The 12940-nt window shown below is 35.9% G+C and overlaps 1 protein-coding gene across 1 annotated transcript in view; it reads right to left on the bottom strand.

The window, feature by feature from the left end:
* The window catches only part of LOC134537720 (tRNA pseudouridine(38/39) synthase), a 34111-nt gene extending 21699 nt beyond the window's left edge, over positions 1-12412 (bottom strand). Inside the window, exons 1-6 of the mRNA XM_063378464.1 lie at positions 12215-12412; positions 9891-10018; positions 8899-9100; positions 7473-7697; positions 3188-3347; positions 2156-2309 (exon numbers count right to left, since the gene is read on the bottom strand). Of these exons, the coding sequence (XP_063234534.1) occupies positions 2156-2309; positions 3188-3347; positions 7473-7697; positions 8899-9100; positions 9891-10018; positions 12215-12289 (944 nt within the window). The 5' untranslated portion in view covers positions 12290-12412. The remainder of the gene's footprint in view (positions 1-2155; positions 2310-3187; positions 3348-7472; positions 7698-8898; positions 9101-9890; positions 10019-12214) is intronic.
* Between the last annotated feature and the right edge of the window lie 528 nt (positions 12413-12940).

Here is a 12940-nt window from a genome sequence, read left to right as displayed (position 1 = left end):
TTTGTGTAGAGTAAAAAAATTGTTCTCTCATAAATAGTTTACTAGCAGAGCGCTGGTAACTGGCGACCCTCCGCAGCGGACGTGATAAATGTGACAGGTATCGAGATAATTGGGTGCCGGCGATTAGTGGAAGACGCCACTCATTTTTTTTTCTTCTCTCACTCGCGTGTGCGTTCTTACGTTCAGAAGCCGAAGCCAGCCTACACAAAATACTGTATTTACTCGCATAATGTCCGCAGTAATTAGGCTACATTTTTGACAAAAAACTGGGGTGCGGACATTAAGAGGTGAAGTCCGAAAAAAAATTTTTTTCCTCAAAATTTTACGTTTTGTGTTGAGTAAAAAAATTGTTCTCTCATAATTAGTTTACTAGCAGAGCGCTGGTGACTGGCGACCCTCCGCAGCGGACGTGAGAAATGTGACAGGTGACAAGATAATTGGGTGCCGGCGATTAGTGGAAGATGCCACTCATATTTTTTTCTTCTCTCACTCGCGTGTGCGCTCCTACGTTCAGAAGCCGCAGCCAGCCTACACAAAATAAATGCTTTGCGTAAAAAAATATTTTTTTAATCTTTCATTGAGATGGCCACTGACGGCACGGGGCAGATGTCTAATGTCTGCATTAGCCAGCGCCGGCGAGCCTCCCTCCCTGTCCCTTGCCCATTGTGTGTATAAAAAAACCGTGTGCATGTATCCCCACCACTTTTCCGCTACCTCCCCTACTTCGTGATGTAGTGTGAGTTGACGTGTACTGGCTTGTGCTATATATAGCCCATCCCCTTGCTACTCGCGTGACGGCGCAGGCAGCTGCGCAGTAGAGTGCGAGTTTCTGAGTCCGGACGGTTTCACCACGCTACAAACCCTCTCAGCGACCACTCCGGAGAAATGAACAACTCAAGGTCAAAGCATTGTTGACAGCGTCGGTAAATTTCCATTACGTTATTGTGCCTTTCAGGGGTGGCCAAGGTTGCTTTGTCTGGTGCGGACCTTATGCGGATTTTAAAAAATTCAATTTCAAGTATTTAAAAAGAAAGGTGCGGACATTATGCGATGGCAGACATTATGCGATTAAATACGGTATTATTATTATTATTTAATAACTGAACACATTTCATTTTCAGTAAGTATGTTCCAGCATCACTGCAAAAAAATAAAATAATATTCTCTTAGGCATGCTCCATGCCTCAGTGTCTCTTGTGTCTAAGTCTACCGATAAATTTCACCACTCAGCTGTCAGCGTACCAAAACTATTGATATTGACCTTGATGTGCGTTTCCTTTTCATGCCACTGTAATGTGGATTCCAATGACTTTCATTGCATTGGTTTATCTTTGCCTTTTATTGTTAATTTCTTTTGTATTTACATTTTTTGGGGCCTTCTAGACTTGATTGTAAATTAAAGTTTTTATATAATCTAGTATGCGCCTAATGTTTTATATCATAAAATGTACTGCTTTAATCAACCTAGCATACCAAGATTTTTCTATAATTTTTATGGTATATATGTGCTGCAGCACTTGGTAATTTTTACCTTTAGTGGCCCAAGTTCAATACATGCTAGTGATGTTATTTGTGAATCAATTTTCCTCACAGTAATTAAATGTTGATTTATCATATTTTAAGCCTTTCCTTTCAGCTGCCTTACATGGATTACTTTTATTTCATTCTACGTATATTTTGGTTTTGGTAACTGCAACTGGTATTTTATTTAAGTTTGTTCCCACACATAAATGATTTACCCAATATCAAATGTTGAAATGCAGCTGACATAATTATATAGGGTATCAGTGACCTGTACTTATCGGATATGCCTACCAATTACATTTACTGATAAGGCAAAATTGGCCAATTGAAATGAATACATATTTGAAAACCTTTACATTACAGAGCAAACAAAAAGCCTACTATTTCTTATTTCATTGATGTATATTGTTATTTTCATGTTTTTCTTTATGTAATTGTATTTTTGTATGGTGCCTAACATTTAAAGCTTCTCAGCTGTTGGTAGGTATGTCACAATGCCAAATTAATAATGATTAAATGAATAAATAAAATACTTGTTTTGCTTTTTAATGATTCAGAGTACCCATACTTAAAATGTCACACTCTTAACCACTTAAAACACTCTTAACTAACTGTAATAAGCTGAACTCACCTAGGATAGTTCTCCACGTCCAGCAACTGTTTGATGATTTCTGGCTGCTCTTTCCCCTCCCCCACCAAGAGCAGGATACCCATGATGCAACGCACCTGGTGCCACAAGAACGCCTGACCAACAAGCGTCAGTTCACACAAGTCATAGCCAGAACCTACACATATACAGCAAGCACATCACTCTCCACACAACTATACTGTTCAAAACAAATGATCAATGATTATATTTCATGTTTAAAAATAATTTGTTATTAAGCCTGTGCAAATATTAGTTTTTTTAATGTGAAGCGAATATCAAATAGAATTTTTAAACTATTCGCAAAGTTGAATCAAAATGTGAGTATTGTTCTCTGTATTACACTTATTTTATAAAATACATGATTGAAGTAAAAAAAATATATAGTAATTTAATGTTTGTAAAGTGATTAACCAATTGGGCCCTAAGCATATCATCATTCAGTAAAAATTATAAAATAACCATACATAATATCAATATTCAGCATTCATAAAAGCAAACCTGAGTGCCACTTTTTAATTTTTTTTAAGTAACCTAATTTATTTAAGAAAATTTTATACAACATAATATATATTTTTTTATGAGCGTATCTTACGTTTTGTAACAAAATGAAGCTTTACATCAGATGATTTGCATCACAATACAAGATTCAAATTAGATTATGAATAAATGAATAAGTTATATTTCCCTTAATCATCAATTTAAAAATTGGGTATATTGAAATGCTGAATTGGCACTTAGCAGGTTTTTGGTTTAAGTTTTTTGGGTCCCTCAGGCTGTGTCTAAGTGCTACAATAAAACTATAGACGTAAAGCTCAAATTTCTGTTATTTGTAAGTGGCAACTGATATTAAAAAAAATCAAAAGCATTTTAAAATACAAAACATCATAAAATTATCTAATTACACTGCAGTGCCTAAATTCATAAATTACAAGCTTAGGTAAATGCAGTAGGACTCTAAACCATTATATTTCAGACCAGTTACAGTAGCAGTTTAGCACAGTCGAGAAGACCTACCACTCTTAGAAGATGAATGCAGTGAATCACTATGTCGCACATGCACTTGGGCAGATAAGACACGTCTTGTGAACGTCACAACCCCGTTCGCCACATCCATCTTGCAGAGGTTCCTGAAGTCGTGAGTCCCCACCACGCACTGGGCAGCAGTGTTCATTGCCTGACAACACCAATTATGTTCTATGTAAGCAGTCTTGTACACTTCCTGGACTATATGCAAAGAGCAATTTCCTATATCAAAATTATGACGCTGGTCTTCTGAGATACTTGAAAACTACTTTTGCACGTCCCTTAAATAACATGTAGAAACCTCATTATTACCGGAATCCAAAAAGCAAACCAACATGTCTACTTGGCCTTCCTGCGCTACTGTGTTCGAACTGTCATCAAATGAGACTGCAACAAACAAGTGACAGTTTAACATTTTTCCAAACTCACTTTTACTTACAATTCGGTTGAGTTCGGAAATTTTGAACTTCACCCAGCACTAAAATATATAATCGGAATTTTACAATGCACATATTGATAAATAGTACAATAATTAATGTAGGCATTTTTTGAAGGTCTAGGAACGTTAACCCGGGACAACATTGTTCCTTATGGCAAAACGTGATTTGTTTAACGGACAATATGTGGGAACGTAACCTGTCCATTAATCGAGGGGCTTACTGTACTTGTTTTAAATGTCATTGAACTTTATATTAATTTTTTTTGGAATTCACATTATTACTATATTGACATTCAATAATGTGGCAACATCACTAATATGTAAGGACAGATTATATGGTGAATTGTGATAAAACCAAAATACCACTGAAAAGAATGTCAATACAGTATAGGACCAAATTGGAAGTTATATCATGAAAGTAAGCAGCATTTAAGCAAAACTTAATTCAAATCTCTAAAAAAGTATGATTAAAATTCAAGAAAAGTCATTATATTCGTACAAAATTTGTACAACAGTGCATAGATCAGAACAATTCATTAAATTTTTTCGATCATGTGTTTCTCATTTATTCACTTTTAAACTATAAATCCTCCCTCAATTTATTTTTTGTTCAGAATGTATATTTTAGACAAAAAAAATAACCAAAATATCTTTTTTGGTAAAAATGCAGCTTGTCAACATTACACTATTCTGGTGACACAAGTATTACAATACAGAATTTATTAAAATAAAAACAATAAGACCAAATAATTATGGATATTGGATGTGTCTGGTAGGCAGGCTGTCTACTAGTCAGTAGAGTTCTGCGAATATTCGAAATTTCCAAATTTGAGTTCGAATTTTTTGATATTTGATTCGTCAATTCAAATCAAATTCATTTTACAATAATTCGACTTGCAAGATCTGGCCCGGATACACTAATATAAGACATCCCCCCGCCCACAATGTTTTAAAGTAATGTAAATGGACGATTACATCTCTTACTTACAAAAATTATACAGCGAAACCCCTTATTTACGTTACCGTTATTTTCGTTTTCCCGCTATTTAAACCATTTCATTTCTGTCCCGTTTTAACCTCATTTGATGTAATGCAATAAATTCCCGTTGTTTACAACGCGCCTATTGCTTTACGCAGTTTACGCCGTTCGTTCTGATAAAACAGCATACTAACTTAATTAATCCTATTACAAAGTAATCTGATGTGTAAATTGTGTTTTAAAAACGTTTAAAAAAATTTTAAACTTCATCTTTAACGCCTTGGGAGTCGCTTTATACCGCTTATAAAACGTAAGCAGCGCCAGTTTGGTTGTGTTGATTCCTATATTCATGTTAGTGCGCGCACGTAGTCCAAGATCGATATCGATAGCTCGCAGATTGCATGCACGCGCCTATTGCTTTACGCAGTTTACGCCGTTCGTTCTGATAAAACTGCATACTAACTTAATTAATCCTATTACAAAGTAATCTGATGTATAAATCGTGTTTTAAAGACGTTTTTAAAAGTTATAAACTTGTTACATTCCTTGCGGCCCGGCTAACACATAGAAATGTAACAATACAAACAATGTTCTTTAAGAATTTATGATTACGATGGTCGATTCAGATAATTTTTAGTTACATCAAAATATGTTTTAAATTGGAAATGAAAGAGTTTATTGCATTACTTTTTGTTTATTTCGTTTCAAACCAAAGAAACGATAGTTTTTTCAGTTACATGACAACACAATTCAGACAAATTTAGTTCTCAAGCTTTGTTACTTGCACAGTTTTTGTTCTACAAATTTTTTCGAAGTCCTTGAATTTTGATAGGATGAGGTCCAAATGCATACCATACCAAACATTTTTCTGTTGATGGTCGTTGAGTCTTGTCGCTCACAAAAAAAAATAGAATTTATTACTGTCCCTTGGTTAGCGATGTAACTCAAGGTACGGTAGCGCACTGACCGAAGTCGCGCGAAGTTGGGCCGTTGCCGACGCCTAGGGCCTAAATTTCTAGTTACATTATTCCGAAAAAATCTTTAGGTTCAAATTTACGGCCTGGCCCCAGCCCCTAGGCGTGAAATTTTCCCTTAGTGCAACTCCATAATATTGTGCGAGTTGCCGACGACGCGACCGGACTGGACGACAATCGAGCGACAACTGTGTTGGTAGACGAGATTACCTCCCTTGTATAGGTGAAGACAAGGGAAGCAACCTCGTGGGCCAACCGACCAATCACAGTACAGCATTCATCAACATGCCCAAATAAGGAATTTCGGCCGAGCGCATCACACCTCGCCAGGACTCGCCCTGATTGGTTGGCTAGTGGTAGCCTCCAGAGAACCTTCCAGACCGTCGCGAAAGCTATGCGTCCACGTGACGCGTAAATCCCCAACAACACATTTACAACGAGGAAAATAACTTGCTGGCGCCAGTGTGTCGCGCCTGTCCGCTCTTCCTTCTGGGCTTTCCAGACTGTTCTCGAATTATTCCACTACAATCTCAATAGAATTCAAAATTTACCCAACTAATTTAAATATAATATTCAAATTTTAGCAATTGAAGTTGAAATTCACATTCAAAATTTTAGTTTAAAAATTATGTCCTGTAAAATTATCTTCTCCATTGCCTTAAATAAAACAATTAATGAAATCATATATCAAAATTAGTTATGAGCTGGAGTTAACCCACAAATTAATAATTAAATATCTCGGGAAAATAAGTATTTTAAGACTTTACATGAAATTTAAAAAGAGTAATTAATAACAATTTTTAACATATCTGAACTGTTCTCTATATCAACAAAAAAAAATATCCTTCACCTCAAACTTATTCTTAATATTCTTATGACCCATTTTGCAATGCTACAAACTTCATCTTTAACGTTTTGGGAGTCGCTTTATACCGCTTATAAAACGTAAGCAGCGCCAGTTTGGTTGTGTTGATTCCTATATTCATGTATAGTGTGTGCGCACGTAGTCCAAGATCGATATTGATAGCTCGCAGACTGCATGCACGCGCGCGCTGTCAGGAACGATCGTTATGCGTATAGTTACAAAACACGTTCTTGTTACGGGTTTCTTTATTTTTACGTTGAATAAAATGGTTTATTTGCATCACTCATTAATTATTTGGCGTGCTCTCGCAAAGTCTACTTTTTATTTTTTAAATAAATGTACTTTCCATGAATAGGTTTTGTTTTTATGGATTACTATACATGCGTTTTTTTTTTTGCATAATAGTAGCACCCACGGTCTCACCCCTAATTTTCAAACTTGATTTTAGATTAAAATGTGCGATGCTTAAGTGATAAAAACGGTAAATTTGTTATTGTTTTTTTGTACAACTTCCTTATGCTGTGATATTTTTATTAATATTTTTATCCTTGAAAGTCAAACATGCTAAATAAGGTAAACTGTGATACTTTTTATGGTATTCCCTTTATTTTCACTTTCCCGCTTTTTTATTTTTTTTTTTTCAATTTTCTTTTTATATTCTCAAATTCGATTCGAAAAAAATTCGAAACTCGTGAATTTTTTTGAAATTCGATTCAAAAGGAAAAATCACAATTCGCAGATGTCTACTAGTCAGGGCGCCAGTACGCTGGACAGTCGGTCATGTAATCTGTACACTCGACGAGTGGGCAAGAAGTCTGGTTACTGGACCGGTTGGTAGGCAGGCTGTCTTCTAGATGGGAAGACAAGATCCTGGACGGGCGGTCATGCAGGCTGTATACTGGACGTGTAGAAAGTGAGTCTATAAGTATAAAACCTTGTCTCTACTAATCACGTAATCAGGCAAACGTGCCGTATCAAAGAACTTCCTGGTACAGGGAGTTGCCGAAGCAGGTGCTCACTTGGATGTCCAGGTTCCCCCGAGGGAAGAAGTACTTGTAGGTCCTCAGCTTGCAGTCGAAGCGGGCGCTGGCGCCGGCCGGCACCGGGCACCAAGCGAGCACCCGGATGTCCTTGGGCAGCACGCGGTTCAGCATTCTGGCGTACGGCAGCTCCCCTCGGACGGTCGCTGGGCTCGACTCCAACTCCGCGGCCGACAGGCAGCTTCGCACGTCCAGCGATACCACCTGCCATCAAAACCAAACTGTGTGGAATTTCAAAAACATCACCCTGTTACAAAGTTCAAACTTTTAATTTTCCTTAAATAAAAAAATCATGGCACACATTTTGTATAAAAATATTTTTTAATCACTGTTCAGTGAATCCCTTTACACCACCAAATATAAGCAATCTTTATTTTTGTTACAGCAGAGCAAGAAATAAACATCTGATACCCAATGAAACACCACATATTTACAGGGAACATAAATTTTAGTCACTAGCAAAGCAGAGTTGCCAATTATGAATTTTTTTTAAATTTACTACATTCAGTTGCGATAAGAAAAAATGTTTCCGGAGGAGATGTAAAGAAATAAATTGCGAGTTAAAAAAATTACTTAGTCGCAGGAGGATTACATACGATTACTTCATTATTCTCAACATGCACCACTCCCAATGTGGTTTGTAGTTCCAGGTGTTGTACCAGCACCTTGCATCACCCACAACAACATACTGCCTTCACCCAGATAGTTAATATTTTTTAATAACTACAGGTGGAAGATATATCCACCATTTCCCCCACCCCTTACGACAACCACTCACTAAATTCACTACAGTATTTTTATTCAAATTTTTTTCCTCAAATCTTGAATATTTCAGATACTAGAGATTGGATGGGATTCTAGGATTCGATCATCCCATCTATATTTATTATACACACACACACATACACAAGTGTGTGTGTGGCTACCATGCTCGTTAGATAATAATGCAGTTGAACGATAAAAATAATATTCGATAATTCAATTGAACAATAACACCAAATTAAAAAAAAGTACACAATGGAGGCATGTCACAATGCGAAATTAATAATGATTAAAAGAATAAATAAAATACTTGTTTTGCTTTTTAATAATTCAGAGGGCATAATAATTACCCACGCTTTCGCAGACTTGGATTTCAGAGTAATGAGAAATTCTTCACAGTATGCATTCTGGTGTGAACAACAAGATGATTAAATGATTTATTACACAGTTAATTAACGAGGCCTTTTCCTGTATGTAATCTCATGTGTTTAATAAGTTTATCTTTCCTAAACACTCTCAACTAACTGTAATAAGCTGAACTCACACCTAGGATAGTTCTCCACGTGCAGCAACTGTATGACAACCAACAAAGAAAAACCCTGCAGAGAGACTTGCGGCTGTCCCACCCGCGGGGCAGGCTCACCTGGCAGAAGGCGCTGACGCCCTTGTCGGTGCGGCCGCAGCGATGGTAGCTGCTGGTCTCCCGGCTGCGCACCAGGCAGGTCTTGGCGAGGGCAGCGAACAGGTGGTGCTCCACGGTGCGCTGGGAGTCCTCCTGGCAGGCCAGGCCCCGGTAGTCCCAGCCCAGGTACAGCAGCTTCAGGAACACGTGGCGCTGCGAGCACCTGCCAACACCATCCACCACCCACCCGTCTGGACAGCTCCCGCCCAGCAGTTGTGGAACAATTTAAATGGAAAGCACGATACAATTTAGGATTCTGCCATCCTGTTCAAAACTGAATATCAAATTATTTACGAATAAAAAAATATTTTTCAAACTGAATTTAAACATACAGTAGAGTCCCGCTAATCCGAACCCCGCTAATCCGAACAGGGCTAGGACGAAAAAATAAATATTTTTAACCTTGAAAAGCAAAGAAAAACAAGTTCTTTTTCAAGTAATGTCATACGTTTATTAATATGTACATAAGAAAATTATGATTTATCTGTTTCTCCTTCAACTAAAAAGAAAAAAATATGATTACGTACATAGTACTTAAATATTTACGTATTTATATTATGCTAAATACGCTAAATAATAACGGTGTGTTTTGTGTCTGATCTTTAATATTTGACACATCAGATGTTAAATAGCCCACGCCTCATAAAGACCATAAATGGCATTATATATAAGAAAATTCCGCCTAATCCGAATTTTCGCTAATCTGAACAGGGTTCGGTCACAATTAGTTTGGATTAGCGGGCCTCTACTGTACTACAGTGAAAAATTTTTTTTTTCCACACTAGCTGAATATGGCTACCCGATCAATTAAATTTGTTAACACACAATATGTCCACCGGGGAGTAAAAACGTCATGTTAGGACTCATTAGGAAAAAAACTAAATTAATGAATCTATTTCAGCAACACCCATTTAAGATGAATATTGTTGAAAAAATTGGCTGGTAATACAAACTTTGTGAAATCAAATGGACGTTTATGCTTGGAGGTGGCCGACTGTGATTCTTCTCTGCCGTTTTTACCCAGCACACACTTCAACTGGGCAACATGGGCTTCAAGCTTCAACACCTTGTCAATCAGTTCCTGAAATGTAAGCACACATGCCCCACATGATAAACTGAGCATCAGTTCCCAGTGAAAATGGATAGGAAAACTACTCTACTAAGCAAACTTTATATCTGCTTGTGTTTGGTATATACTTAAACAATTATATTTATACTTACAGAACATATGAAAAAGCTCAATAAAAAAAAACTGAATTACAAATAATATTATGTCTTGGTTAAACAATTCACTTAAAAAATATAACCTTTACACACCTACACCATATTATTCTAAGAACTGATAATAAAATTGTTACACATATAAATAAATTACTTATTCATTTATGTACAGTGAAATCTAACAAATACAAATATAATTTATAATCAAAATCATTTGTTTTGGCTAACTATCAAATTATGTACACTTGTATTAGTCAATCTAATGTTCCCATTTGTTAAGTGCTTAATAAGGAGAAATGTTTAGGATGCATGTTTGTACAAAATATAAATGATTACAAAGGCAACATATCAAACTCAATTGAGTAACAATGTTGACTTATGAAGACATAACGGTAAAAATCCACTTCAAAATTGAATATATTATTATTAATTTTGTGAACAACAAACCTTTAGTTATATTTATTGAACCTTTCATTTTCTACAAAATAAATAATTGTGAGATTATGTTAGCTACATTTAAAGTAGTTAAAATCATGTGAACGATTCATTAGTTTCGGTTAGCAACATTAAAAATAATATAAAATAGTGTTAAGAATTAGTTAGGAATTACCTATTTTAAATGTCCCTAGCAAAACATTCATGCTTTTGGTTATTCTTAGTGTAAACCTAATCTAACCATCCATTAAAACTATAAACTACTGCAGGAATCACAATGATACATCGGATAGCCTATGTCAATCACGTGACCTGCAGCCAATCAGATGGTCCGGAAAATTACACCCGTTCAACAAAAGCTTGCCAATCTTTAACTTTCCGCACAGAGATTGATGAAATTTTAAACTCAAAAATGTTTGCAAGGAATTGCCCTTTATCTTAAAAATTTTTTAAGTTTGTTAATTTGTTTAGCTGCTTCCCTAACATGTTTTCAAATTGCGTTCGAACATGTTTTAAATTCTGATATTCAAAACAAAAATTGACACACACACAAATGTTATTAATAACATAAGGTAGGTAACTTAAAATAGGATATACATAAATATCAGAGCTAAAAAACTTGAATTTAAATATTTTTGAGAGATTAAATCTATAGCCTTAAAAAAGAAATTTTCCCCAAATTTCTAAAAATAAAAAATAAAAACTTCCTTTATGTTTTCCAGTCAATCTCTAAGGGGTTTTTGTGATACTTCAAGTAGTTTACCAATAGTTTATCTTTTTAATGAAATGTTAAATTTTGATTAAATATTAGAAATACTGTGATATCCTGGGAATAATCATTTGGGTTAAGTTAGTTACACTTAAAATACCTTAGCCTAGTGTTGACAGTTGTTTAGATTAAGTCAGCTGTACATCAAATACTAATATAGAATAATCATTAAACATGTCAGGATTTTATTTTATTTTTTTCATCAGAAATAAGACTCTCCTTCAGAACTACACAAAATTTAAGCATTCTCGTCAGTTGGCTGCATACTAAGAGTAAGTAAAAAAATATTATGATGAACATGCAGTGTTATAAATGGTAGCCTATTTGACAGATGCATGGATGGCATATGGACAGGAGAATGGACAGATTGATGACAAATGCAGTTTTACAGAATGAGGAGGAAAAATTTCAAGATCTAATAAGGCACATATTTGTATTTATATCTGCATTATCTTATGATGCGCCCTTCTCCTTGTTAATTACCGAACTACTACTAGCTGGGAGATAAAAAGATTTAATCAGGCCATCCACTGTGCATACTTTATGCTTTACTGCTCACATGGTGCGTCATATTTTAGTTTTCTACATCCTACACTGATGAAGTATGATACTGGACTAGAGAATTGACTGACAAAAAGGTAGGGCAAAGGGGAGAACATCAAAAATCCTAAAGACTCACAGAAACGTCCAACCGTTTTAAACTAGTTAAAAAACGATTAAAACCACCGGGAATCAAACCCGGATAGCTCTGGTGGAGGCAAGTGACATGACCACTCAAACACCGTGGCCCCAAGAATCTCCTAAAATCCTGAATAAGGTCAGTTAAAACTAAAGTAGTACAACATAACCCACTTGTTTCGAACAGATTTCCAAATCTTCTCGTGAGCTTTCATTCTTTTTCATTTTTTTCAAACGGACATTGGCCATGCTTAACACAAATGAAACAAAAGCTCTTTTGGTAACTAGAATGACATTTTAAAGGCACATAACCAAAGACAACACTGAATATTATCTTTTTTTTCTTTTTAGTGTAGACCATAGATATACAAGGAACAAGACCCCATGACTGCGGCAATAAGAATAACAATACTTTTCTGTAACTCTGTGATTGACATTGAAAATTTTAATTTTTTAATGCTTACAACTTTCTCCATCAAATGAAGCTATAATTCGATGTGCAATGCCGTTGTATTCCTAACATTTGTAACCTCAATGGAGTATCGCCACCCAATGTATACGTCTGTGATAGCATAAAGGGACATGGTTATAGTATTTAAGATTGTAATTATTGACGTCGTACCTCTTTTGATAGTTAAGCCCAGTCCCCACCCCGCCAGTACCAACACTCGCTGGCGGAACGCACCCTCGCATCATGCATGCACGCGTCAAGTTAGTGATTGTGTCCGCAACTAAGTATGTAGATGTAGATAGTGTTATGCGTTAGGCACCTGTATGAGTACCTGTGTATTTAAATGTCGTAAGAATTTATGTAAAGTCTTAATATTCACAAAAGAAAGTGCACCGTTAATTATTTGTGTGATCCCTTAAAAGTACCTGGTTTGACAAACATCTGTATTC

This window comes from Bacillus rossius, chromosome 12 (assembly GCF_032445375.1).
Source record: "Bacillus rossius redtenbacheri isolate Brsri chromosome 12, Brsri_v3, whole genome shotgun sequence".
NCBI lineage: Eukaryota > Metazoa > Arthropoda > Insecta > Phasmatodea > Bacillidae > Bacillus > Bacillus rossius.
Note: the sequence above shows the minus strand (reverse complement) of the source record. Positions and strands in the feature narration are given on the sequence as shown.